Genomic DNA, 27,963 nt, shown 5'->3' with positions numbered 1-27,963 from the left:
CATAGACTATAGCCTGCCAGGCTTCTCTGTTCATAGGGATTCTCCAGGCAAGAATACTGGAGTGGGTTGCCATGCCCTCCTCCAAGGGATCTTCCCAACCCAGGGATTGAACCCAGGTCTTATCTGTTGATATATCATTTTCTGAAACTAAAATGGCAACTATCAGGTAAGATGTACTATAAGAGTCTCAACTGATCCCTAAAACAAGACTCTTTACCAGAGGTAAAACCAGTCCAGATGACAGTACTGACCCACTCAGCAGAGTCTGCCAAGTGTCAAGAGATAACAGAGTTAACATAAAACTATCAATAATATCAAGGTTATTTGGAATAGTATCTGAAGTAGTCCATGATTTTGTAATACTGTAAAAACAGTGAGAGTTTCTAACCTCAATAGGATTACCAATTAAAATGAACAACAGTTATTAAGTACTCTAAAGTACTTTAGGAAGTAAGCTTCTTAAAGAGGTGGCTATCCTGAAACCACACTATACAGGATAATAAAGCATAAAGGAAATATCCCAGTTTATCTTTATGACACACAGGCAGCCCTCAGTTAGCTTCCGGGTCAATGATACTCTAAAGAGCTAAATCTTCCTGGAGATAAAAAACAACAACAACAAACAACGCTATTCTGGAATGTCCACAACTGGCTCCAGAGTCTGAAAAGAATACATGGTTGTAAAATATAAGAGAATCCCTGACACTTTCAGGACAGACACTTGGTGGCACCAGAGAACCTCAATGGAACTCTGCACACATTTACAAGAAATTACCCATCGGAACAAGGACATATTAAAAACTATATTCAAGTAGCATTGGTGGGGTAATTTTAATAAGATTTTTGAGGATGTCTCTGGTGCAAATCCTATGTCTCCCTCACAATCCTAGTAAAACTGTTATCCTTCTAAACCCAAGATTCAGGACCCCTCACTGAACATGTCCAAAAGAATTTCCTAAAATTAACCCTTACAAAGGCTTCTGAATGTGTTCTGATCATTGCTTACTACTTTTGTGGATGGATTGAAACTTTTTCTTGAGAGAGAGCTATAATTATGAAAGCAAGAAAAAATTACTTGATTTTGTGCTCCCAGCATGAGTATTTCCCGTAACAGAGGCACTTTCTACTGGACCTGTTATTAGAGAATTTTGCAAAGTCTTGTCATTTATTTGGATATTTCATTGTCCCAATCATTTCCAATCTTGAAGGAAAGTAGAAAGTTAATGGCATCTTAAATCTGACATTCTTGAACTGCCATGACCAAGAAGGTCATATCTAATGCTCAAGACTATGAAAGTCCACACTCCTACACTCATTGGCTTTCACCACACACATCTGTTAGAGCTTACCACATGAAACTGGCTACTGATATCCCAATCTTGGACATTTTCTTACTTTGGATAAATGAGCAAAGTATTATACTCCAAGGACTCAGGAAATATACTGCATAGTCTTATCACCATCTCATGTAAATTGCCTTTCCTCTACATGATCTAAAATTCAGATCAAAGCTGAGAGAATTCATTACCCATTAGACCTGCCCTGCAAGAAATGATAAAAGGAGACCTGCAGGTTGAAATGAAAGGACCCAAAAGAGTCCATATGAAGAAATAGAAATCTTTATTTCCATATGAAGAAAAAAAAGTCTTTATTTCCATATGAAAAAATAAAAATCTCAATAAAGGTAAATACATGAGAAATTTATAAAAGCTTGTATTACTCTAACAATTTTTGTTTGTTTGTTTCTATGTGATTTAAGAAACTAATACTTAAAAAATTATTAGACTAAAAGCTAGTATTACTGTAACTTTGATTTGTAACTCCACATTTGTTTTCTATGTAATTCTAGGGAATTCCCTGGTGGTCCAGTGGTTAAGACTCCATGTTCCCAATGCAAGGGGCCTATGTTCAATCTCTAGTCAGGGAACTAGATCTTGCCTGCTGCAACTAAACATCCTGCAAGCCATAATGAAGATCCCACATGTGGCAACAAAGATCTTATGTGTTGCATCTAAGACCCAGTGCAGCCAAATAAATAAATATTGTTAAAAATCTATGAAGTTGCTATTATTATAAAAAAAATTCAGAGATTAATACATTTTAAAACTACTAGTTTATTTTCTTGAGCATACAATATATAAAGATGTAATTCTGCAATATCAACAACTGAAACAGGTGTAGCTAGAACTATAAAGGAATAGAGTACTTATATGTTATTGACGTTAACCTGATACATAATCAAATTAGAGTGCTATAATGATAGATGCTAACTGTAATCCCTATGGTAACCAAAAAGGAAATAGCTAGAGAATATACACAAAAGGAAAAGAGAAAGGAATTCAACCATCTCACTGTAAAAAATCAACTAAACACAAAAAATGATGGTAATCAGGAAATGAGGGACAAAAATCTATCAGCTACATGTAAAACAGACAACAAAATGATAGAAGTTAGTCATTCCTTATCAGTAATTAAAGTCTCTCATCAAAAGACAAACAGTGGAAGAATGCATAGAAAATGTGATCCAACTTTATGCTATCTACAAGAGACTAACTTTAGATCTAAAGACACAAATATGTTAAAATTAAAAAGTGGAAAAATATATTCCATCAAAATAACAACCAACCAACCAAACAAAAAAGTGGACTTTAAATTATAAAAAGTTACAATAGACATAGAAAGACATTATATATTCATAAAACATTCAATAAGGAAAAAGGCAACAATCATAAATATTTATGAACCAAATGACAGACCATCAAAATATATGAAGCAAAAATGGACAGAATTGAAGTGATACATAGTTCTACAATAACAGCTAAAGACTTCAACACCTCATTCTCAAAACCAGAATAGCCAGACAGAAATAATCAAGGAAAGAGGGGAGACTGGAATAACACAGTAAACAACTTAGATCTAACAGACATAAATAGAACACTCTACCCCAAAACAAAATATACATTCTTCTCAAGTGCACATTGGACATTTTTCCAGGACAGACCATATGCTAGGCCACAAATTAAGTTGCAATAGATTTTGATTGCATTCAAAGTATCCTCTCTGATCACAATGGGAAGAAGTCAGAAATCAGTAACAGGAGGAAAACTAGAAAACCCATATATTTGTGAAAATTAAACAACACACTCTTAAACAACTGTAATTAAAGAAATCACAAGGAAAATTAGAAAATAAAGAAGGACAAATGAAAACAAAAATACAACATACCAAAACTGATGGGATGCAGCAAAAGACACGGTAATGGGAACATTTATAACTATAAATACTTACATTAAAAAACAAGAAAGATCTCAAATCAACAACCAACAATCTAACTTTACACCTGATAAAGAGAAGAACAAACTAAACCCAAAGTTAGCCAGAGAAAGAAAATAACAAAGATCAGAGCAGAGATAAATAAAATAGAGAATAGAAAAATAAAAGAGGCCTTCCCTGGTGGCTCAGTGGTAAAGAAACAGCCTGCCAATGGAGGAGACACAGGTTTGAGACATGGGTTTAATCCCTAATCTGGGAAAATTCCACATGGCGTGGAGCAACTAACCACATGCACAACTACTGAGCCTGTGCGCTAGAGTCTGTGAGCTGCAACTATTGAAGCCTGCGCGCCCTAGAGCCTACGCTCCACAGCAGAATTCACTGCAGTGAGATACTTGTGCACCACAACTAGAGGGTAGCCCCTGCTCTCCACAACTTGACAAAAGCCCACGCAGAAACAAAGACCCAATACAGCCAAAAATAAATTTAAAAATTTTAGGAAAGAAAAATAGAGAAAATCAGTGAAATTAAAAATTGGTTCTTTGAAAAGTTAACAAAACTGACAAATCTTTACCTAGATGGGCTGGGCTTCCCTGGTGACTCATATGGTAAAGAATCTCCCTGCAATGAGGCAGACCTGGATTTGATCCCTGGGATGGGAAGATTCCCTGGAGGAGGGCATGGCAACTTACTCCAGTATTCTTGCCTGGTGAATCCCCATGGACAGAGGAGCCTGGAGGGCCTCAGCCCATTGGGTTGCAAAGAGTTCAACATGACTGAGAGACTAAACACAGGACAGATGGACTAAGAAAAAAAGAAAAGGCTCAGATTTTGAAAATGCTAAAATTTCAAAAATGAAAATGGGGACATTACTACTGATTCTGCAGAAATAATAAGTATTATTAGAGTACTTTGGACTGCAAGGAGATCCAACCAGTCCATCCTAAAGGAGATCAGTCCTGGGTGTTCACTGGGAGGACTGATGTTGAAGCTGAAACTCCAATACTTTGGCCACCTGATGCAAAGAGCTGACTCATTTGAAAAGACCCTGATGCTGGGAAAGATTAAAGGCAAGAGGAGAAGGGGACAATAGAGGATGAGATGGTTGGATGCATCACTGACTCAATGGACACGAGTTTGGGTAAACTGCAGGAGTTGGTGATGGACAGGGAGGCCTGGCGTACTGCAGTTCATGGGGTCGCAAAGAGTCGGATAAGACTGAGCAACTGAACTGAACTGAACTGGTAAGAGTACTATGAACAATTGTATGCCAACAACTTGGGTGACCTAGATGAAATGGAGAATTCCTAGAAATGCAAAACCTACCAAATAACAAAGAACCAGAAAAATTTAATAGACCTATAACTATTAGGACTTCCCTGATGGCTCAGACAATAAAGTGTCTGCCTACAATGTGGGAGTCGTGGGTTCAATCCTGGGTCAGGAAGATCTCCTGAAGAAGGAAATGGCAACCCAATCCAGTATTCTTTCCTAGAAAATCCCATGGATGGAGGAGCCTGGGAGGTTACAGTCCATGGGGTCGCAAAAAGTCAGACATGACTGAGCGACTTCACTTTAGCTTTAGCTTATAACTATTAAGATGATTGAATCTGTAATAAAAAATAAACACCCAACACAGAAAAGCCCTGAGCCTGATCAAACATTTAAAGAAGAATTAACAGCAATCCTCCACAAACTTTTTCAAAGAGTTAAAAAGGAAGGAATATTTCCTAACTCATGCTTTCAAGCCAGTGTGACCTTGATACCAAAGCCAGATGAAAAAACATGTCAGAAAAAGAATACTATAGACCATTACCCCTAAAGAACGGTGATGCAACATTTCTCAAAAAAAAAAAAACACTAGCAAACTGAATTCAGAAGTATATTAAAAGGATCATACACCATGACCAAGCAGGACTTATCCTTGGGATAAGAGAAGAGTTCAACACACAAAAAGTCAATCAATGCAATTAACCACATTAACACATTGAAGAGGGAAAAAAGCACACAATCATCTCAACTTATGAAATAAAAAGCAAATGACAAAATTCAATACTCTTTCATGATTTAAAAAAAAAACTCAACAAACTAGGAAAAGAAGGAAACTATTTCAACATAATAGCCATATTTGAAAACACCACACGAACATAATACTCAATGGTAAAGGACTGAAAGCTTTTCCTCTAAGGTTAGGAAGAAAGCAAGGATGCCCACTTTTACAGCTTCTCCTCAACATAGTATTGGAAGCCTTAGTCAAAGCAATGAGGCAAGAAAAAGAAATCCAGTTTGAAAATGAAAAAGTAGAATTATCTGTCTGCAGGTCTTATATGTACAAAACCCTAAAGATTCCTCCAAAAAATTGAATTTAGCAAAGTAATAAGATACAGTCACACCAAAATCAGTTGCATGTTCAATACAATGAGCAACCCAAAAATGAAATTAAGAAAAGTTACATTTACAATAGCACTAACAAGAATAAAATACATAGAAATTAACTCAATCAAGGAGATAAAAGACCTGTATAATGAAAACTACAAAAAAGTGCCAAAAGAAATTAAATTAAATTAAACATAAAAAGTGTAAACACATCCTTTGTGCTGGGATTAGAAAGCTTCATGTTAGTAAGATGTCAATAGCATCCAAAGTTTTCCATAGATTCAATGTAATCTCTCTGAGAATTCCAATGATATTTTTGCAGAAATAGAAAAACTCATCCTAAAATTCAAATGGAATCTCAAGGAACCCCAAACAGTCAAATAATTTTGAAAAAGAAGAACAAAGTTTGGGGATTCACATGTCCTGATTTCAAAACTTAACGGAAAGCTCTAGGAATCAAAACAGTGTAGTACTGGCATAAAGACAGACACATGGAGCAATGGAACAAAATAAAGAGCCTGGAAATAAGCCCTCTTACATACGCAAATATTTTTGACAAGGGTGCCAAGATCATTCAATGGGGCAAGAAGAGTCTTTCCAACCCAAAGTTCTAGAAAAACCGGATACACACATGCAAAAGAATGAAGCTGAACCCTTACCTAACACCATATACAAAAATGAACTCAACCAAAACACCCAAGCAACCCGTTAATAAAGCAAAACCATGTTTATTAGAATTCATTGCAGTAACTGAGGACACTACCTTGACAGAGTCTTCAGTTAAGTTCAGTTCAGTTGCTCAGTCATGTCCGACTCTTTGCAACACCATGGATCACAGCATGCCAGGCCTCCATGTCCATCACCAACTCCCAGAATTTACTCAAGCTCATGTCCATTGAGTCAGTGATGACATTCAACCATCTCATCCTCTGTCATTCCCTTCTCCTTCCACCTTCAATCTTTCCCAGCATCAGGGTCTTTTCAAATGAGTCAGCTCTTCACATCAGGTGGCCAAAGCACTGGAGTTTCAGCTTCAGCATCAGTCCCACCAATGAATGGTCAGGACTGATTTCCTTTAGGATGGACTGGTTGGATCTTCTTGCAGTACAAGGGACGCTGAAGACTCTTCTCCAACACTACAGTTCAAAAGCATCAGTTCTCTGGCACTCAGTTTTCTTTATAGTACAACTCTCACATCCATACATGACTACTGGAAAAACCATAGCTTTGACTAGATGTACCCTTGTCAGCAAAGTAATGTCTATGCTTTTTAATATGCTGTCTAGGTTGGTCATAACTTTTCTTCCAAGAAGCAAGCGTCTTTTAATTTCATGGCTGCAGTCACCATCTGCAGTGATTTTGGAGCTGAAGAAAATAAAGTCTGTCACTGTTTCCCCATCTATTTGCCATGAAGTAATGAGACCAGATGCCATGATCTTAGCTTTCTGAATGTTGAGCTTTAAGCCAACTTTTTTACTCTTCTCTTTCACTTTCATCAAGAGGCTTTTTAGTTCTTTTTTGCTTTATGCCATAAGGGTGGTGTCATCTACATATCTGAGGCTACCGATATTTCTCCTGACAATCTTGATTCCAGCTTGTGCTTCATCCAGCACAGCAATTCTCATGATGTACTCTGCATATAAGTTAAATAAGCAGGGTGACAATATACAGCCTTGATGTACTCCTTTCCCAATTTGGAACCAGTCTGTTGTTCCATGTTCAGTTCTAACTGTTGCTTCTTGACCTGCATACAGATTTCTCAGGAGGCAGATCAGGTGGTCTGGTATTACCATTCACTAAATTATCTCATGAACCTGGATCTATTTCTGGACTCTGTTATATTCTATCTGTTTATGTTTCAGTTCAGTTCAGTCACTCAGTTGTGTCCGACACTTTGCGACCCCATGAATTGCAGCATGCCAGGCCTCCCTGTCCATCACCAACTCCTGGAGTTCACTCAGACTCACGTCCATCGAGTCAGTGATGCCATCCAGCCATCTCATCCTCTGTTGTCCCCTTCTCCTCCTGCCCTCAATCCCTCCCAGCATCAGAGTCTTTTCCAATGAGTCAACTCTTCGCATGAGGTGGCCAAAGTACTGGAGTTTCAGCTTTAGCCATTCCTTCCAAAGAACACCCAGGACCAATCCCCTTTAGAATGGACTGGTTGGATCTCCTTGCAGTCCAAGGGACTCTCAAGAGTCTTCGCCAACACCACAGTTCAAAAGCATCAATTCTTCAGTGCTCAGCTTTCTTCACAGTCCAACTCTCACATCCATACATGACCACTGGAAAAACCATAGCCTTACTAGATGGACCTTTGTTGGCAAAGTAATGTCTCTGCTTTTGAATATGCTACCTGGGTTGGTTATAACTTTCCTTCCAAGGAGTATCTTTTAATTTCATGGCTGCAATCACCATCTGCAATGATTTCGGGGCCCCAAAAAATAAAGCCTGACACTGTTTCCACTGTTTCCCCATCTATTTCCCATGAAGTGATGGGACCAGATGCCTGTTCATGTATGCTGCTGCTGCTACTAAGCCGCTTCAGTTTTGTCCGACTCTGTGCAACCCCATAGACGGCAGTCCACTAGGCTCCTCTGTCCCTGGGATTCTCCAGGCAAGAATACTGGAGTGGGTTGCCATTTCCTTCTCCAATGCATGAAAGTGAAAAGTGAAGGTGAAGTCGCTCAGTCGTGCCTCACTCTTAACGACCCCATGGACTGCAGCCTACCAGGCTCCTCCATCCATGGGATTTTCCAGGCAAGAGTACTGGAGTGGGTTGCCATTGCCTTCTCCACTGTTCATGTATGAGTTCAATTCAGTTCAGTCACTCAGTCGTGTCCGACTCTTTGCGACCCCATGAATCGCACCACACCAGGCCTCCCTGTCCATCACCAACTCCCGGAGTTCACTCAAACTCACGTCCATCGAGTCGGTGATGCCATCCAGCCATCTCATCCTCCGTCGTCCCCTTTTCCTCCTGCCCCTAATCCCTCCCAGCATCAGAGTCTTATTGCAGCTTTAAAATAGGTTTAAGATTCTAGTGGGACTCTTTCATCCTCTTTCTTTTCAAAACTTTCCCAGCCACTTTTTTCAAGTTTATTTCCACATAAACCTTAGAATCAGCTTAAGTATTCCCATATACACAGGTGATATTTTAAACTGGACTATATAAAACTTACCGATTAACTTAAAGATTCCAATAACTTTTGACTGTTGATGCTCTCTATTCAAAATAAAATAATGACTTTACGTTCTGAAATATGCTTGGAAGTTTAAATTGTACTTGGAATTACCTGTTTTTTCCTCTCCACAGACAGGTTTCTTTATTTCAGACCTGTCCCTCATGTAACCCAACTCTGGTTTTGCTCCCATTTCTACACAACCTTGTCGATCTGTCTGGCCTCAAAATTCCCATCGTAGGCCTGTCCTCTCTATCATGTGAATTCTGATTCTGACATGCTGTCTCTAAGCTCCTGTTTCAAAATTGCCTAACACTGAAAAGAACGGCATCTTGATTAAGGTTTCAGTTTTTAGTTGTTAAAATTACTTTGCTGGAAAGGCAAGAGAAGCACTATCAAAAATGCTTCTATATGGATAAGAATCAAAAGAGAATCAGATTTTTTAAATATCTGGTTATAATATGTAATACTAGCCTAGGAAAATATGGTACTATTCTGAGGTTTCATTTCTTAAAAAATACTTTGACTCTTCTATAATATACAATATGTTTTTCAGATATGAAACAATTCACAATAGTTTCCAGAGTTATCCTTTGCTATTTTCTTATTAGAAAGCATGAAAAAAAAAAAAAAGGTTATTCTGTGTTTTGGAAGCCCAAATGTTATTAACAGTTTTAGCTGTAATTTTTTGGAGACTCTCTAAAGTGATGTACAATTCTCCAAATATTATATTTTGGAAATTTAAAAATTATCTTTGCAAGTAAGGATTAAGATACATTTTTAAATAAAATGATAATCAGAGGAGGAAATACTCACCTTTTGCCATTTCAGTTCTTGTGTCTCCATGATAATTTTAGCAATCTGCTCTTCATACTGAGTTTCTGCTTCCTAAGTCAAAAAGAAGAAAAATGCTAGTAAATGAGGACTTGAAAATTTCTAGTTTTGGATCATTCTAAAGAGAAAGAGATCAAAAGAGATAAAAAAACAACCACCTCCCATCCTTACAACAAGAAAAAAAAGTTGGAAATTTTGCAAGTTAAATAGTTGAATCGATCAGAGAACTGAGGTCCCATATCAACCAAGTAATCCAAAATCTGGACTGAGACAGGTGCCTGCAGGGAGAAAAGAACCACAGCATTTGCTTACCTGGGACATAAGCCACTGAGTACTGATAAGAAAACTCAGCTACAAGTCCTTAATACATTTCTAAAGGCAGAGCATGGGCTGGTGTAAGAAGATGAATCTCCTGACGGCTAGAGAAATAAGGAGGTTAATGCTTTCTGACAGGTTTTTCTTCCATGAAACCCACCAGGTGCTTACAGAGAAGGAAAAAAAGAATCTGAGAAAACTTTCCCCCTGTGGTACTGGTTGGAGAGGAGAAGAACAGTCACAAGCCATCTTCCCTAAATCTACTACAGACCAAAAACTTAATCTGCAGGGGAAAGGACAACCAAAAGTGCATCTAAGGACACGAGTGGAAAACCTCTGTAGCTAGGAAAAGGAATCAACCGACAACACTAAAAACTTACTTAGACAAGACTATCTTTTTTATCTCCTAGAAAGAACAAAACCCTTAATCTGCAGGGGGTAGGGCAATAAAAACTGCAGCATGAGAGCACTTGTGGAAACCCAATGAAGCTGAAAGAAGGCTACAAAAATAAAACAACAGTTCTATCACTGGGGCAGGGGAAGGAATACATGCTAGGCCTACCATTAAATACTGAAAAGGCATCAGAATTCTAGTGAAGGCTTCACCTTGAGAATCAGGTTCACCTAAGACTGAGGGCTTAATAGAAATGTCAGAAAATGCTCCTATTCCCTACCTGACACCACCACCCAACCAATTAGGGTCAAGTTAAAAACAGTGAGATATAGCTGGAAGAGCTGCAAAGACAGACCCTCTCTGGGAAGCAGCACAAAGAGACCTAAAATCCAGGGAGGAAGTCTAAAGTCAACCAGGAAGCATTTATTTAGAAAAGCTCTGATTTTGTTTAAAATATTGTACTATTCTTGAATTTGTCCACATGATAAACACAAGTATCACTAGAGAAATCTGAAGCTTCTATTGGAAACTTTGACAGGTAGACTTGAAAGGGGACTGGTTGAGTGTTAAAGGACTGTCACCACACACACATACACACACACACATTCATCACACACACATACACACTCACATACAGCCCTTCTGCAAAGACTGAGAGGTTTTCTTGTTTGTTTGGCTTCCAGGTATTTTAGGCTACCTCTGTCAGACAAAGCACTAGCTGATCACTAAGCTAAGAACATGACACACGTGACAAAAACTGAAGACTTAAAATTATTTCAGAAAAGTCATTAAACAGAGACAAAAACAAGCAGCAACCCTGTAGAGAAGGAGGAATCTTATTTCCAGAGTTGCACATACTCAAAATGCCCATTTCTCAACAAAAAATTATAACGCCTCCAGGTAAACAGAAGAGTGATTCATACACAGGAAAAAACAAACAAACAAACAATTTAAAAGTAACTGTTCCTGAGCAAATGCAGACAAAGGACCTAGACAGACTTTAAATCAATCATTTTAAATATGTGCAAAATGCTAAAAGAAACCATGTACAGAAGTTCTATAGCCATTAAAAAGTTAAGGGAATGCTACAAACAAGTTTATGCTCATAAATGTGACAACTTACAGAGACAGACCAATTATTCCAAAACAACAAACTACCAAACCTCAACTAAGGAGATAAACAAAATCGTCAACAGCTCAATAACCATAAATTCAAAAGCTCCTAAAAAAGAAATTTCTTTCTTAGGAAACAGCTTTTCTTTAAGTGTGAACATTTAGGCTATTCCATGCATATTATTTATTTTTGATACTTGGTACTTAAACCAAGAAACCCTCTGAAAGAGTGATTAATATTGTACTAGACAATATGAAAAACTGAATTGGGCCATTTCGTAGGAGGTGGATATGAGTTTGAAAAGGAGAATAAAAGTACCCAGTTACAGTTTTGGCTACTTGGACAAGAGCCTGCTATATACTACGTCCCTAAATCTGTTCAGGGTCAAGAATTGAAGAGACCTGACCAATACACAGTCCATTGTGTAAAACTACAGCCTGAAGCAAGTACTTTAAAAAAAGCATGTCACTTTCTAAAGGTTATAAAGAGTAAATAAACCAGCAAATTACTCCTCTTTTATTGTTTTTGTAAAAACAATAAAATCCTTGTAGTCCTAAGGCAGCTAATACAAAATAAACACTTTAAGGTTTAGTTTTTAAAACCTTTTTTAAGGCTATATATTCTTGGATATTTTATTGAAGTTTCATATGGGATTTCCTTACCAAATTTATCATATTTTTTTCTCATTGACAATTTAATAAGAATTTTTATCAATGATTTTTGAAAACTTCATTCATTTTGAAGAATGAATAAAAGTGAAAAGTTCAAATAAAATGTAAATAATAATTTTTAATAAAAAGCAAGAAGTTATATCGAAATCCTAACATAGTAGAAGTATATTATAATGTTATCTTTCAGCATAGTGGATAACACTCATTTTCCCAGTTTTCCATGTAGTTCAAGATACAGATTCTACAAATCATTGTAACTGCAAAAGGGTTATGACAGCACAACTAATTTTATGGGGAACTGGAATGCTGCTTAATGTTATTTACCACATTGCATGCATGTTCAGTTGGTCAGTTATGTATGACTTTTTTGACCCCAAGGACTGTAGCCCACCAGGCTCCTCTGTCCATGGGATTATCCCAGCAAGAATTACACCATTAATTACCAAGTTTCCTTCCTACTAATACCTTAGCAAATCATTGCTTTTTTTTTGGCTGCGCCCCACCAAAACATCAAATGGCCCAAAAATGAAAAAAAGAGACAACAGAAACACATCTGCGGGTCCATATATTTGAGTTTATAGGTATTGTTGTTATTCAATCACTAAGTTGTGTCTAATTCTTTGCAACCCCATATAATGCATCATGCCAGGCTTCCCAGTCCTTCACTATCTCCCAGAGTTTGCTCAAACTCACACCTATTGAGTCAGTGACGCTATCCAGCCATCTCCTCCTTTGTTGCTGCCTTCTCCTGCCCTCAATCTTTCCCAGAATTAGGGTCTTTTTCCAATGAGTAGCTCTTCCCATCAGGTGGTATTGAAGCTTCAGTCCAATGAATATTCAGAGGATATATTATTCTTTAGGACTGACTGGTTTGATCTCCTTGCTATCCAAGTAACTCTCAACAGTCTTCTCCAGTACCACAGTTTGAAAGCATCAATTCTTGCCTTCTTTACGGTCGAATTCGCACATCGATACATTACTACTGGAAAAACCATAGCTTTAGCTATATGAACCTTTGTTGGCAAAGTGATGTCTCTGCTTTCTAATATGTTGTCTAGATTTGTCTGCCACAGCTTTCCTTCCAAGGAGCATGTGTCTTTTAATTTCATGGCTGCAGTCACCGTCTACAGTGATTTGATTTTGGAGCCCAAGAAGATAAAATTTGTTACTGTTTCCACTTTTTCCCCATCTATTTTCCATGAAGTGGTGGGACTGGATGCCATAATCTTAGTTCTTTGAACATTGAGTTTTAAGCCAGATTTTTCACTCGCTTCTTTCACTCTTATCAGGAGCTCTTTAGTTCCTCTTTGCTTTATTCCGTTAGAGTGATATCATCTGCATATCCGAGGTTGTTGATATTTCTCCCAATAATCTTGATTCCAGCTTTTGAGTCAGCCTGGCATTTTGCATGATGTACCTTGCATATAAGTTAAATATGCAGGCTGACAATATACAGCCTTGATGTACTCCTTTCCCAATTCTGAACCAATCCATTGTTCCATGTCTGATTCTAACTATTCCTTCTTGACCTGCATACAGGTTTCTCAGGAGACAGGTAAGGTGGTATGGTATTCCCATTTCTTTAAGATTTTTCCACAGTTTGTTGTTAATTCACACAGTCAAAGGCTTTAGCATAGTCAATGAAACAGAAGATTTTTTCTGGAATTCACTTGCTTTTTCTGTGATCCAGTGGATGTCGGCAACTTGATCTCTTTTTCCTCACCTTTTCTAAATCCAGCTTGCACATCTAGACATGCTCAGTTCACGTACTGCTGAAGCCTATCTTGAAGGATTTTGAGCATTACCTTGCTAGCACATGAAATGAGCACAACTGTGTGGTAGTTTGAACATTCTTTGGCACTGTCTGTCTTTGGGATTGGAATGCAAACTGACCTTTTCCAGTCCTGTGGCCACTGCTGAGTTTTCCAAATTTGCTGGCATATTAAGTGTAGCACTTTCACAGCATCATCTTTTAGGTTTGAAACAGCTCAGCTGGAATTCAGTCACTAACACTAGCTTTGTTCATAATAATGCTTCCTGAGGCCCACTTGACTTCACATTCCAGGATGTTTGGCTCTAGATGAGTGACCACACCATCAGAGTTTGTTGTTTAGTTGCTAAATCATATCTGACTCTTTGTGACCCCATGGATTGTAACCCGCCAGGCTCCTCTGTCCATGGGATCCCCCAGGCAAGAATAGTGGAGTGGATTGCCATTTCCTTCTCCAGGGAATCTTCCTGACCCAGGGACTGAACCCATGTCTCCTGCATGCAGGGAGATTCTTTACCACCTGAGCCACCAGTAAAGCTTATCTGGGTCATTAGGACCTTTTTTGTATAGCTCTTCTGTGTATTCTGCCACCATTTCTTAATATCTTCTGCTTCTCTTAGGTCCTTGATGTTTCTGTCCTTTACTGTGCCTATCTTTGTATGAAATGTTCCCTGGGTATCTCCAATTTTCTTGCAGAAATCTCTAGTCTTTCCCATTCTATTGTTTTTCCCCATTATTTTGCATGGTTCGCTTAAGGTTTTCTTATCCCCCTTTGCTATTCTCTGCAACTCTGCATTCAGTTGGGTATATCTTTCCCTTTCTCCCCTGCCTTTCCTTTCTCTTCTATTTTCAGCTATTCATAAGGCCTCCTCAGACAACCATTTTGCCTCCTCACATTTCTTTTTCTTGGGGGTGGTTCTTGTCACTGCTTCCTACACAATGTTACAAACCTTCATTCATAGTTCTTCACGCATTCTGTCTACCAGATCTAATCCCTTGAATCTATTCATCACCTCTACTGTATACTCATAGGGGATTTAAGTCATACCTAAATGGCCTAGTGGTTTTCCCTACTGTCTTCAATTTAAGTGTGAATTGTGAAATAAGAAACTCATGATCTGAGCCACAGTCAGCTCCTGGTCTTGTTTTTGCTGACTCTGTAGAGTTTCTCCATCTTCGGCTACAAAGAATATAATCAATCAGATTTAAATACTGACCCTCTGGTGATGTCCATGTGTAGAGTTGTCTCTTGTGTTGTTGGAAGATGGTGTCTGCTATAACCAATGTGTTCTCTTGGCAAAACTCTGTTAGCCTTTGTGCTGGTTCATTTTGTACTCCAAGGCCAAACTTGCCTGTTATTCCAGATATCTTTTGACTTCCTATTTGTGCATTCCAATCCCCTATGATGAAAAAGGTATCTTTTTTAGTGTTAGTTCAAGAAAGTCTTGTAGGTCTTCACAGAACCGTTAACTTCAGCTTCTTTGGCGTTAGTGGTTGGGGCATAGACTTGGATTACTATGATGTTGAATGGTTTGCCTTGGAAATGAACAGAGATCATTCTGTTGGTTTTGAGACTGTACCCAAGCACTGCATTTCAGACTCTCTTGTTGACTATAAGGGCTACTCCAATCCTTCTAAGGGATTCTTGCCCACATTAGTAGATATAATGGTCATCTGAATTAAAATTACCCATTCCTATCCATTTTAGTTCACTGATTCCTAAAATGTCAATGTTCACTCACGCCATCTCCTGCTTGACCATGTCCAATTTATCTTGATTCATGAACCTAACATTGTAGGTTCCTATGCAATACTGTTCTTTATAGCCTCAGATTTTACTTTCACCACCAGACACATGCACAGCTGAATGTCATTTCCACTTTGGCCCGGACTCTTCATTCTTTCTGGAGCTATTTCTCTGCTCTTCCCCAGTGGCATACTGGACACCCACCAACCTGGGGGCTCATATTCTCGAGTCATATCTTTTTGCTTTTTCATACTGTTCATAGATATATATACTATACATAGATACAGACTTTAAATACATGAAACTATATGCAAGAAACTATATGACAATATCAATTTTAGCAGAGGAATGAAAGTTATAAAAGAAGAACCAAATGAAAATATTAGGACTGAAAATATAAGAAGGAAAATTAAGAACTCAATAGATTGACCTAATCAGCAAACTATACAAACTGAAAATTCATTAACTGAAAGGAAGGGGAAAAAATAACCAGACTGAAATATGTACAGAAAAAGAAAAAAGAGAAGGAAAATGCAGACAAAAAACGATAATAATTATACAGAAGATTTGAACAAGATTGACAAAGTTGACCAAATTCACAGTCATTCTATATTGCACCCAAGAAACACAGAATACATATTATATTTTTTTCAAGTTCATCTCTGTTGGCCTATTCACCAAACTTGATCATATGCCTGACTAGAGAACAAAGTTCCACAAATATCAAGTGACTGAAATTATGTAAAGCTTATAATCTGACACAAAATTATCCAAAAAATCTTTTTTTAAAGTTAATAAAAAGTAAAATGAAACTCTCAAATATTTGTAGAAGTAGTAGTACACATCTAAATAATGCATGGGGCACAGAATAAATTACAATCTGAACTGAATGATAATAAAGATATAGATAATACAGTGGATGAATCTACATAAATTTGTGGGACCCAACTAAAGGCATGCTAAGAAAAAAATTTAGTCTTAAATGCTGTACATTAGAAAAGGAAAAAAGGTGAAAACTAATCAACTAAATACCATCTTTAGAAGTTCAAGACAAAAAGAACAAATTAAACAAAGGAAATAATGAAGATAAGAGTGAATAGTAATAAAACACAAAACAAACATGCAACAGAGAGAATCAAAGGGGAAAATGAATTCCTTGAAAAGAACAACGTAACTGATAAACCCTGAAAAGACTGATCCGAAATTCCTACTCATTCACAACATCTCTGCATCAGTTATTTCTTCTATGAAGCTTTCCTCACTCCCCTTAGTAAAATTAGACATTTCCTTGTCCAGACTCACAGTATATTCTGCAATCCTTTATTATTACATGGTATTATATTCTCTAAAACCTGGCATAAGTGTTCAGGAAATATTAAATGAATGATAAAATATAGTTTTGCTTGCTTATTATCTCTTTAAAATTAAAAAGAAAAGAATCATATTGATTTGTACTATAGTATTTCTTGAACTTTCAGTTTCAAAGTCTAAATTTCCTTTTACAAACTTTTTATTTTGAAATTATTTTAGACTTACAGAAGACTTATAAAGATAGTAGGGTTCATACATACCCTTTACCCAGCTTCCCTAACTTTAAATTTTACATAAGTAGGGTACATTTATCAAAGTTAAGAAAATAACATTGTTACTATATTATTGATTAAACTACAAGGTTTCTTCACATTTCACTAGTTTTTCCACCAATATCTGTTTCGGAATATGATACGGGACATCATGTTATGGTTAATCATGTCTCCTTAGACTCCTCCAATCTGTAATAATTTCTCTCTTGTTTTTTATGACCTTGCTCTGACAAACATTGATGAGATATCTTGTAGAATGTTCCACATATGGTATTTGTCTGCTATTTTTTCATGATTAAACTAGGTTTCAAGAAGAATACCACAGCAGTAAAGTTCCCTTCTCATCACATCATATCATGAATATCTGATGTTCACATGAATTACTGAACCACACCAATTCTTTCTGGGGATCTTAATCACTTAGTTAAGGTGGTATTTGCCAAGTTTCTCCACAGTAAACTATTTTTCCCTTTATATTTTCTATCTGTTAAAACTTAGTCCACAATCAAGGTGAGGGAAATTAAGCTCCAATTCCTAGAGAAAAGAATATCAAGCAATTTGTGAACATGTATAAAACCACCACAGTAACTTATGAAACAATTTGGGAAAGGTACTACAACTATTCTATTTCTCCTTAAAGTTTCATCCACTAATTTTAGCATTCATCTGTGGATCTTGCCTGCAGTAATTATTACTGTGATGCTTTAAGGATGGTTTCTGTTTCTCTCCTTCCTCCTACATTTATTAATTGGGATAAAAGATTTGTCCCATCTCTCTCATTTATTTAATCATTCACTTATTTAGTAGAGTATAATGGATATTTATTTTATTCTTTGGGTTACAATCCAATACTATCATTTATTTTGTTGCTCAAATTCTTCCAGCTATGTTCATGGGAATTCTTTCAGGCTGGTTTCTGTACCCTTTTGACATGCTATTTTTAAGTACCTTCTTAAAGTACCTTCCAGCACTACAAGATATCGAACTCTAGAATAAACCACTTCTCCAAGGGGTCCTGGTTCCTTTTATTAGATAATGACACTTAGAACCAAAAAGTGAGTACTATAGATGGTTCCTGCTATGGGAGTGTTGCTACCTACCTCTATGCCCTTTCAGCAGAGCCAGAAAATCTATGTATATAGTCTAACCAAAGTATATACATGTCTGTATTTCTGTATCTGTTTATACTAAATGAGTTCATACTGATAGCTTCAACTTTAATCCCACACCACAGAATTCATTCTAGCTTCCCCCAACACATACTTATTTGTAACTTTTTCCTTCAACAGAGAAAAAAATTCTACCCAAGCTCTATAACTTGCTTAATTTGTTCAACCTTAGCATAGCTATAAGTAGTCTCAGTATTACTCCCATGAAAAATAAATCTGCCAACCAAAGAGTGTTAATGCAAACATTTAAGCATTTTTGTCTTTAGCCTTACAGTATCAACTCAACATAACAGAGGATGAGATGGTTGGATGGCATCACCGACTTGATGGACATGAGTTTGAGCAAGGTCCAGGAGTTGGTGATGAACAGGGAAGCCTGGCATGCTGCAGTCCTTGGGGTCGCAAAGAGTCGGACACGACTGAACAACTGAACTGATCAACTCAACGTACATTCTCTAAAGTTCTTAAATCAGCTTCTTTTCCCATGCATGTCTTTCACTGAAGTAATGGTGAAACAGTTATATATATTTTCAGTCTGCATTCCATCCTGAAATTCTCCCCACACTCTGGTTGAACTTTTATAAAGGTTGCATATAGTATAGTTCACTGTGGTGTACAATTTTATGGATTTTGACAGAAGCATGGAGAAATGTTTCTACCATCACTGTACCATACAGAAGAGTCCATCACTCCTCAAAATTCTCTTATGCATTCCATTTATAGATAATCCCTATCCCACTCTTCAACACCTGGCAATTATTGATTTGTTTCCCATCCCCATAGTCTTGCCTCTTCCAGAATGCCATACAAATGCACTGTCTAGTATGAAGACTTACATAATTACTTCTTCCACTTAGAAAAACTCGTTCAATACTCATGATATCATTTTTGAGGCTGTTTTGGGGGGAACAGAATTCTTTTAAGCACTTTAAAGTATCATGCCACTGTCTCCTGGACTGAACAATTATTATCAAGAAGTCCACTATTAATAGTGTTATTGTTCTTTTGAAAATAATGAATCTTTTCCCACTTCTGACTGCTTTTCAGATTTCCCATTTGTGCTTTTTATTATTATTACTGAACGAAAAATTCTTCAAATTCTACAATGCTTCCCGATTCTCAGAAGTTTCCCATACTTGATTTTGCACTGTTTTTGTTCAGTTGGTAAGTCGTGTCCAACTCTTTGTCACCCCCACGGACTGCAGCATTCCAGGCTTCCCTGTCCTTCACTATCTCCTGGAGTTTGCTCAAATTCATGCCCATCTGGTTGGTGATGTTACCTAACCAAATCATCCTCTGCCGCCCCTTCTCCTTTTACCTTCAATCCTTCCCGGCACCAGGGTCTTTCCAGTGAATTGGCTCTTCGCATCAGATGGCCAAAGTTTTAGAGTTTCAGCTTCAGCATCAGTCCTTCCATTGAATATTCAGGGTTGATTTCCCTTAGAATTGACTGATCTGATCTCCTTGCAGTCCAAGGGACTCTCAAGAGTCTTCTCCAGCACCACAGTTCAAAAGCACCAATTCTTCAGCGCTCAGCTTACTTTATGATCCAACTCTCACATCTGTACATTACTAGAAAAACCATAGCTTTGACTACATGGACCTTTGTTGGCAAAGTGATAGCTCTGCTTTTTTAATACACTGTCTAAGTTTGTCATGGCTTTCCTTCCAAGGAGCAAGTGTCTTTTTCACATAACCTCATAATAATCCTTTTTTTTCACCTACCCTGTATGTCCCTCCTCCTCCCTTTCCTATCCCTACTAGTAACCACTAGTTTGTTCTCTTTATCTATGAATCAACTTTTCTGTTTTATTCACTAGTCTGTTGGGCCTCCCTCATAACTCAGTTGGTAAAGAATCCGCCTACAATGCAGGAGACCCCAGTTCAATTCCTAGGCCAGGAAGATCCGCTGGAGAAGGGATAGGCTACCCACTCCGGTATTCTTGGGCTTCCCTTGTGGCTCAGCTGGTAAAGAATCCACCTGCAATGCTGGGTTCAGTCCCTAGGTTGGGAAGATCCCCTGGAGAGGGAAAGGCTACCCACTCCAGTATTCTGGCCTGGAGAATTCCATGGACTATACAGTCCATGGGGTCACAAAGAGTCAGATACGACTGACCGACTTTCACACACACAGTAATCTGTTGTAATTTTTAGATTCCACATTTAAGTGGCATCATATGGTATTTGACTTTCTCCAACTTATTTCATTTTGCATAATACCTTCCATCTACATTGCTGCAAACAGCAAAATTTCATTTTTCGTGGATTAGTAGTATTCCATTGTAGTATTGTAGTAGTATTCCAATGCAGGAGACCTGGGTTCGATCCCTTCATTGGGAAGATACCCTGGAGAAGGAAATGGCTACCCACTCCAGTATTCTTGCCTGGAGATTACATGAACAAAGGAGCTTGATGGGCTACAGTCAATGGGGTCGCAGAGTCGGACTCAACTGAGCAACTAACATTTTCTCTTTTAGTATTCCATTGTACATCCACTGTGGCTACATCAATTTACATTCCCACCAACAGTGCATGAGGATTCCCTTTTTTCCACATCCCTGCCAGCATTTGTTATTTGTGTTCTATTTGATGACAGCCATTCTGATGGGTATGAATCAGTGTGGTTTTGATTTGCATTTCCCTAATGATTAGCAATGTTGAGCATCTTTTCATGTGCCTGTTGGCCATCTGCATATCCTCGTTAGAAAAATATCTACTCAGTTCTCCTGCCTATTTTTAAACAGGTTGTTTATTTTACTGACGTTGAGTTATATGACCTGTTTATATATTTTGGATATTAACCCCTTATTGGTCATATCACTTGCAAATATCTTCTCCTTTACAGCAATGTTTAGAGGAACTTCTCTAGGAGAAAAAAGAAGAGGCCACAACTGGAAATAAGAAAATTAGGAAATGAAAAAGCTCATCAGTAAAGGGAAAGAAACAGTAAAGGTAGAAAATCATCCACATACAAAGTTAGTAGGGTGTTGAAAGACAAAAGTAGCAAAATTACTTATATCCACAATAAGCAATTAAGGGATACACAAAACAATTAGATGCAAAATATGCTTTCAACAACAGCAATAATTAGGGGAGTAGAGTATAAATGTAGGGTTTTAAAAATGCATTTGAAATTAAAAGATGAGTAAATTAAAACAATCATGAATACATATAAATTGCTATACAAAAACTTCATAGTAAACCACAAACCAAAAATCTGTAATAGATATACACCAGAAAAAGAAATGCAAACATAACTCTAAAGATAGTCATCAAATCACAAAAGAATAAAGAGGGAGAAAGGCTTATAAACGAAATCCAAAACAATTAACAAAATGTCAGTAAGAACATATATAACGATAATTACCTTAAATGTAATGAACTAAATGTTCCAACCAAAAGATACAGAGTGGCTGAATGGATACAGAAACATGACCCACACATACATCATCTATAAAAGACTCGCTTCATATCTAAAGACACAAATATAAACTCAAAGTGAGGGGATGGAAAAAGGTATCACATGCAAACAGAAACCTAAAGAAGGCCAGAGGAGCAATACTTATATCCGACAAAATAGACTTTAAAATAAAGAGTAAGGCTATTAGAAGAGACAAAGAATGACACTACATAGATCAAGAGATCAATCAAAGAAGATATAACAAGTATAAATATATGTGCACCTAATATAGGAACACCTCAATATATAAGAAATATTAACAGACATAAAAAAGAAATCAACAGCAACACAATAATAGTAGGGGACTTTATTCAGAAAAGATACTATTTTAAGCTAGTTTTATAAAAAGTTGTTTTCAATACTTATCCAAGATGTTTGTTTTTTAAAAGCATAATTTCTTCTTTGTTTAATAGACTTTTGTTATATTGGTTGAAAGTAGCTTTATATATAGGATGGACACAGTGGTAATTAAATTTTCTTATTATGACAACAAATTTCAATATTTTAAAATCTTAAAACAGGGTTCATAAAAATAAAACTGTTTCAGATTATTTTTTTACTCCTACTTATACTTTATTTCCAGGAAGTCACCAAATTCTACTGATTCTCTCTACAGTAGAGAGAATCTACCCTCAGTTACATGTAAGTCCTAATTACTTCATCCCTATATCATTATTACAATGATTAAGAATTTATCTTTTTCATCTTAGAATCTTACCAACTCAAATCTAACACAGAGCTGATAACTTGTTCTGCAAATTCAGAGTCTCTGAAATGCTTTTAAGGGCTTTTGTCCAATACAAATCTCCTGCTAAAACCAAACATCTTTTACAATTTAATACGAGATATCCCCTTACTAAAAATCTCAGGGTTATCATTTTTAAAAACAGGGATATTTTATTATTTGAAGTCAAAATACTACATATATTTATTCTGTCACTTAATCATGTTATTTGTTTATTTCATCATTTAATCATTTCATTAGTACCTATCAAAACTGTAATCTGAAGCAGCAGTTCTTTTTTTTTAATCACAGTATCCAACTGTAATGCTATCTATGCATTCCAAGGCACTCAATGCTAGCTAGCTTAAGAAATCTCTTTTATTTTTTACCTTGGTTTATAACTTCTTTTCCACCTCCAGATGTTGACTAAATCTGACCTTTTCTCTTTTACTCCCTTAGTGAGGCTAGATTTCTTTTTTCTAAATAAGAAGCTATTTTGTTGTCTTTTTCTCTCCTTAAGACAAAAAAGTAATCAACAAAATCAAGTTCTCTGACTTAACATTTTAAAAAGAAACTTACCCTTCTCATACGTAATTCTTCTAATGCTTCCAGGAAACTTGTTTTGAAATCTAATAGCTGGATAGAAAACAATGTCTCTGAAGAACTTTGAAGAGAAAAGGCAGATGACGCTGACTCGGTCTTAAAACTGTTCTCCATATTAACATTTATTTCCTGTAATATAAAAAGGTTTTAACTGAAAAAAATTTATTTAGGCTTTTCAAGTAAAAGCACAGTTATTGTAAAAATAAAACAACTTGTATCCCATAACCCTTCAGGTTTAACACTGAATAACAGTTTTGTCATCACTGTTATTCTGATCTTGATACACAAAACACTCAGCAACAATGATCCTATTCTATTTCTCAGTGGCTGAGGCTTTTTCTGTTACCTTAGTACCCTTGCGAACAAATTTTATGCTCCTAAACACCCGAACACTGGGTTCCTAATGTTACAGACAAGGCTTGGCTCAGTACTAACCTCATCATACCAAGTCTGAGATAGATACTGTGCTTCCTAACTTTGTTTTGATATAAAGCATTTTGTAAGGACAAGTGTGAATACTAATCAACAAAAATGCAATCTTTAAACCCAACAAAATTGGGAAAGGAGGAATGTGATAACTGCCTTTTGCTAAAAACCAAGGCATTTAAATGTCTTTCTCAACCCAGAAAAAAGTATGAATCAGGCTGCAAGAAGCTTTTTTTAACTTTTCATTCTAATAATTGATTCATAAGTAGTTGCAAAGAAATGTACAATGAGTCCTATGCACCATTCGTTCAGCCTCTCCTAATGTTAACATTTTGTATAGTAACAGGACAATAATAAAACTGTGTATCTGACACTGGTACAACTCAGAGAGCTTATGATTAGTTTACTGATTATACATACACTAATTTGTGTATGTGTCTGTGTTTATAATTCTGTGAAAGTTTATTATACATACAGCTTCATTCAACTACCACTACAATCACGATATAGAACTGTACCATCAACATAGGCTCCCTTGCGCAGCTTCTTTGTTTCCATAACCACTACACTGATCTTTTCTCTAATTTTATTATTTCCAGAATATTATATAAATGGAATCATATATCATGCAACCCATTGAGACTGGACTTTTTTCACTCATAATAATTATACTGAGATTCATTCACATTGTTGTGCATATCAATAGTTCATTCCTGTCTACTGCTGAGCAATATTCCATGGTATAGACATATTATGGTTTAACCATGCACTCACTGAAAGACATCTGAGTTGTTCTCAGTTTTGGCTCTTATGAATAAAGCTGCTATGAATATTCATATACAAGTTTCTACATGAACAAATGTCTTCATTTCTTAGGGATAAGTGTCCAAGAGTGTAACTGCTGGGCTGAATAAATATTGAGTCAATTTTCAGTTTTGAAAGAAACTGTCAAACTATTTTCCAGAGTGGTTATGCCATTTTACACCCCATTTGGCAATGTAAAAGTGTTCAGTTTCTCCAAAGCCCCACCACTATTTGGTATTATTACTACTTTTTATTTTAGCCATTCTGATAGGTATTATATTAGTAAATGTTCTTCAGAGAAAAGAGAACTAACAGAGTATATATATAGAAAGGTTTACTTCAAGGAATTGCTTCATGTGATTGTACGGTCTGACAAACTGAAAATCTTTAGGACAGGCCAAAAGGCTGGAGACCCAGGAAAGAGGTAATACTGCAACCCAAGTCCGAAGGCAATCTGGAAGCAGAATTCCTTCTTCCTTAGGGAACTTCAATCTTTTTGCTTACAACCTTCAACTGATTAGATGAGGCCCATCCACATTATAAAGAGTAATTTCCTTTAGTCGAAGTCTACTGATTTAAATGTTCAATTCAGTTCAGTCGCTCAGTCGTGTCTGACTCTTTGCGACCCCATGAATCGCAGCACGCCAGGCCTCCTTGTCCATCACCAACTCCCGGAGTTCACTCAGATTCATGTCCATCAAGTCAGTGATGCCATCCAGCCATCTCATCCTCTGTCGTCCCCTTCTCCTCCTGCCCCCAATCCCTCCCAGCATCAAAGTCTTTTCCAGTGAGTCAACTCGTCACATGAGGTGGCCAAAGTATCGGAGTTTCAGCTTTCGCATCAGTCCTTCCAAAGAAATCCCAGGGCTGATCTCCTTCAGAATGGACTGGCTGGATCTCCTTGCAGTCCAAGGGACTCTCAAGAGTCTTCTCCAACACCACAGTTCAAAAGCATCAATTCTTCGGTGCTCAGCCTTCTTCACAGTCCAACTCTCACATCCATACATGACTACTGGAAAAACCATAGCCTTGACTAGATGGACCTTAGTCAGCAAAGTAATGTCTCTGCTTTTGAATATGCTATCTAGGTTGGTCATAACTTTTCTTCCAAGGAATAAGCGTCTTCCAATTTAAATGTTGATTTCATCTAAAAACTATCTTCACAGATACAGATGTCTGACCAAGTATCTGGGTACTGTGACACAGCCAACTTGACGAAAAAATTAACCATCACAATTGTGTATGTAAGAAACTTTCTAAAAGGCAAACTTCCATTCCTAAAAATAACAGGCTATGTTATTTGGATTAACAGTCCAACTAAAAACAATTAACAATTCCAAATAAAACATTTTTAAAATCTTAAAAGTATCAAAGACCTAGCCAGTGGGATTGACTGATGGACTGCATGTAAGGTGAGACAGAGAGGAGTCAAGGATAATTTTGAAGTTTTTGACCTGAGCACCACCTGGGTAGACTGGGCAGTGGAGGGAAGACTGCAGGCTGGAGCATTTGGGGAGGCAGGGCTGTCAAGTTCAGGAGCTCAGTTTTGCACATGGATTTTGGATGTCCAAGTGGAGCGGAGAGCAAGGTAAGCAGATATGTGCTCTGGAGATGAGGAGGAATGGTTCCACAACTTGTGGTGATGTGTCAAGAGATATCAGTAAGAATAGGGCAATGTGAACTTCTTTTATCTTCAAGTTTCCCATTATTCTCTCTTAACAGATATGCAGTATTCCATTCCATTTCAGTATTCCATTCTGTTTCAGTATTCCATTCCATTTCAGTATTCCATTTCATTTCAGTATTCCATTCCATTTCAGTTTTCCGTTCTATTGCTAATTCTTGTGTTCAGGTGAAGGCTTTTAGACAAATGGTTGTTCAGAAATAAAAGTTAACACTTAAAGGACACATACTACCTGCCAGGAGGGGGTCTCAGCTCATAATATATATTATTATAACTCAATCCTCAAACGGAGAAAGCAATGGCACCCCACTCCAGTACTCTTGCCTGGAAAATCCCATGGATGGAGGAGCCTGGTAGGCTGCAGTCCATGGGGTCGCTAAGAGTCGGGCACAACTGAGCGACTTCACTTTCGCTTTTCACTTTCATGCATTGGAGAAGGAGATGGCAACCCACTCCAGTGTTCTTGCCTGGAGAATCCCAGGGATGGGGGAGCCTAGTAGGCTGCCATCTGTGGGGTCGCACAGAGTCGGACACGACTGAACCGACTCAGCAGCAGCAGCAATCCTCAAAACAAATCTTTCTTGGATAGGTAAAATCATCATCCCCATTTTGGCAGGTGAAGAAACAAAGGAACAGAGAGGTTAGTAAACTTCCAGAGGTTTCGCAGCTAGTAAGTGGCGAAAGTAGAATTTGAAAACGGACTCTTTGACTCCGGAGTCCCTGCTCCAAACACTATATTGTATTGTCTTTGCAGTGCTTGGGAACCTAATGTTCCTCCATGTTAATGAAATCAAGATACTGTTGCCCTTTCAAGTTTTCAGAGTTGACTAAAATAGAGTTCTGCATTACTAAATGATGTATGATGCTGTTCATGTTTTTAAATGCCCTTTATTTTAATAAAATATCAACACTTTTTTTTTTAACTTTATTTTACTTTACAATACTGTATTGGTTTTGCCATACATTGACGTGAATCCACCACGGGTGTACATGAGATCCCAAACATGAACCCCCCTCCCACCTCCCTCCCCACAACATCCCTCTGGGTCATCCCCATGCACCAGCCCCAAGCATGCTGTATCCTGCATCAGGCATAGACTGGTGATTCGATTCTTACATGATAGTATACATGTTTCAGTGCCATTCTCCCAAATCATCCCACCCTCTCCCTCTCCCTCTGAGTCCAAAAGTCCGCTATACACATCTGTGTCTTTTTTGCTGTCTTGCATACAGGGTCATCATTGCCATCTTTCTAAATTCCATATATATGTGTTAGTATACTGTATTGGTGTTTTTCTTTCTGGCTTACTTCACTCTGTATAATCGGCTCCAGTTTCATCCATCTCAACAGAACTGATTCAAACGTATTCTTTTTAATGGCCGAGTAATACTCCATTGTGTATATGTACCACAGCTTTCTTATCCATTCATCTGCTAACAAACACATGAGAAGATGCTCAACATCACTTATTATTAGAGAAATGCAAATCAAAACCACAATGAGGTACCACTTCACACCAGTCAGAATGTCTGCGATCAACACTTTTATAGTGTCAAATTCCTATTAGTCTCTACAAATCAAGATATTTTGACTATTAATTTTATGTTGTTATAGCTTAACGATGCTTACTGATTAGGTCAATAGATTTTTTTTTCTTGACTGTACCGCCCAGCATGCAGGATCTTAAGTTCCCCAACCAGGAATCAAACCTGCACCCCCTGCAGTGGAAACACAGAATCTTAAACACTTGATCTCCAGGGAAGTCCCAGGTCAATAGAATTTTAAAGTTTGCCAAACCCAACGCTGTGGTTATGAAGTTACTGGCAGGAGAA

At 37.4% G+C, this 27,963-nt stretch overlaps 1 protein-coding gene across 1 annotated transcript in view; it reads right to left on the bottom strand.

Annotated features, from left to right (window-relative positions):
• Positions 1-23,330, bottom strand: part of CCDC73 (coiled-coil domain containing 73) — a 110,994-nt gene extending 87,664 nt beyond the window's left edge. Inside the window, exons 1-2 of the mRNA XM_005690053.3 lie at positions 23,193-23,330; positions 9,648-9,719 (exon numbers count right to left, since the gene is read on the bottom strand). Coding sequence (XP_005690110.2) covers positions 9,648-9,719; positions 23,193-23,330 — 210 coding nt within the window. The remainder of the gene's footprint in view (positions 1-9,647; positions 9,720-23,192) is intronic.

The sequence above is a fragment of the Capra hircus genome, chromosome 15 (assembly GCF_001704415.2).
Source record: "Capra hircus breed San Clemente chromosome 15, ASM170441v1, whole genome shotgun sequence".
NCBI lineage: Eukaryota > Metazoa > Chordata > Mammalia > Artiodactyla > Bovidae > Capra > Capra hircus.
The sequence above is the reverse complement of the archived record's forward strand: the minus strand, read 5'-3'. Positions and strand labels throughout refer to the sequence as shown.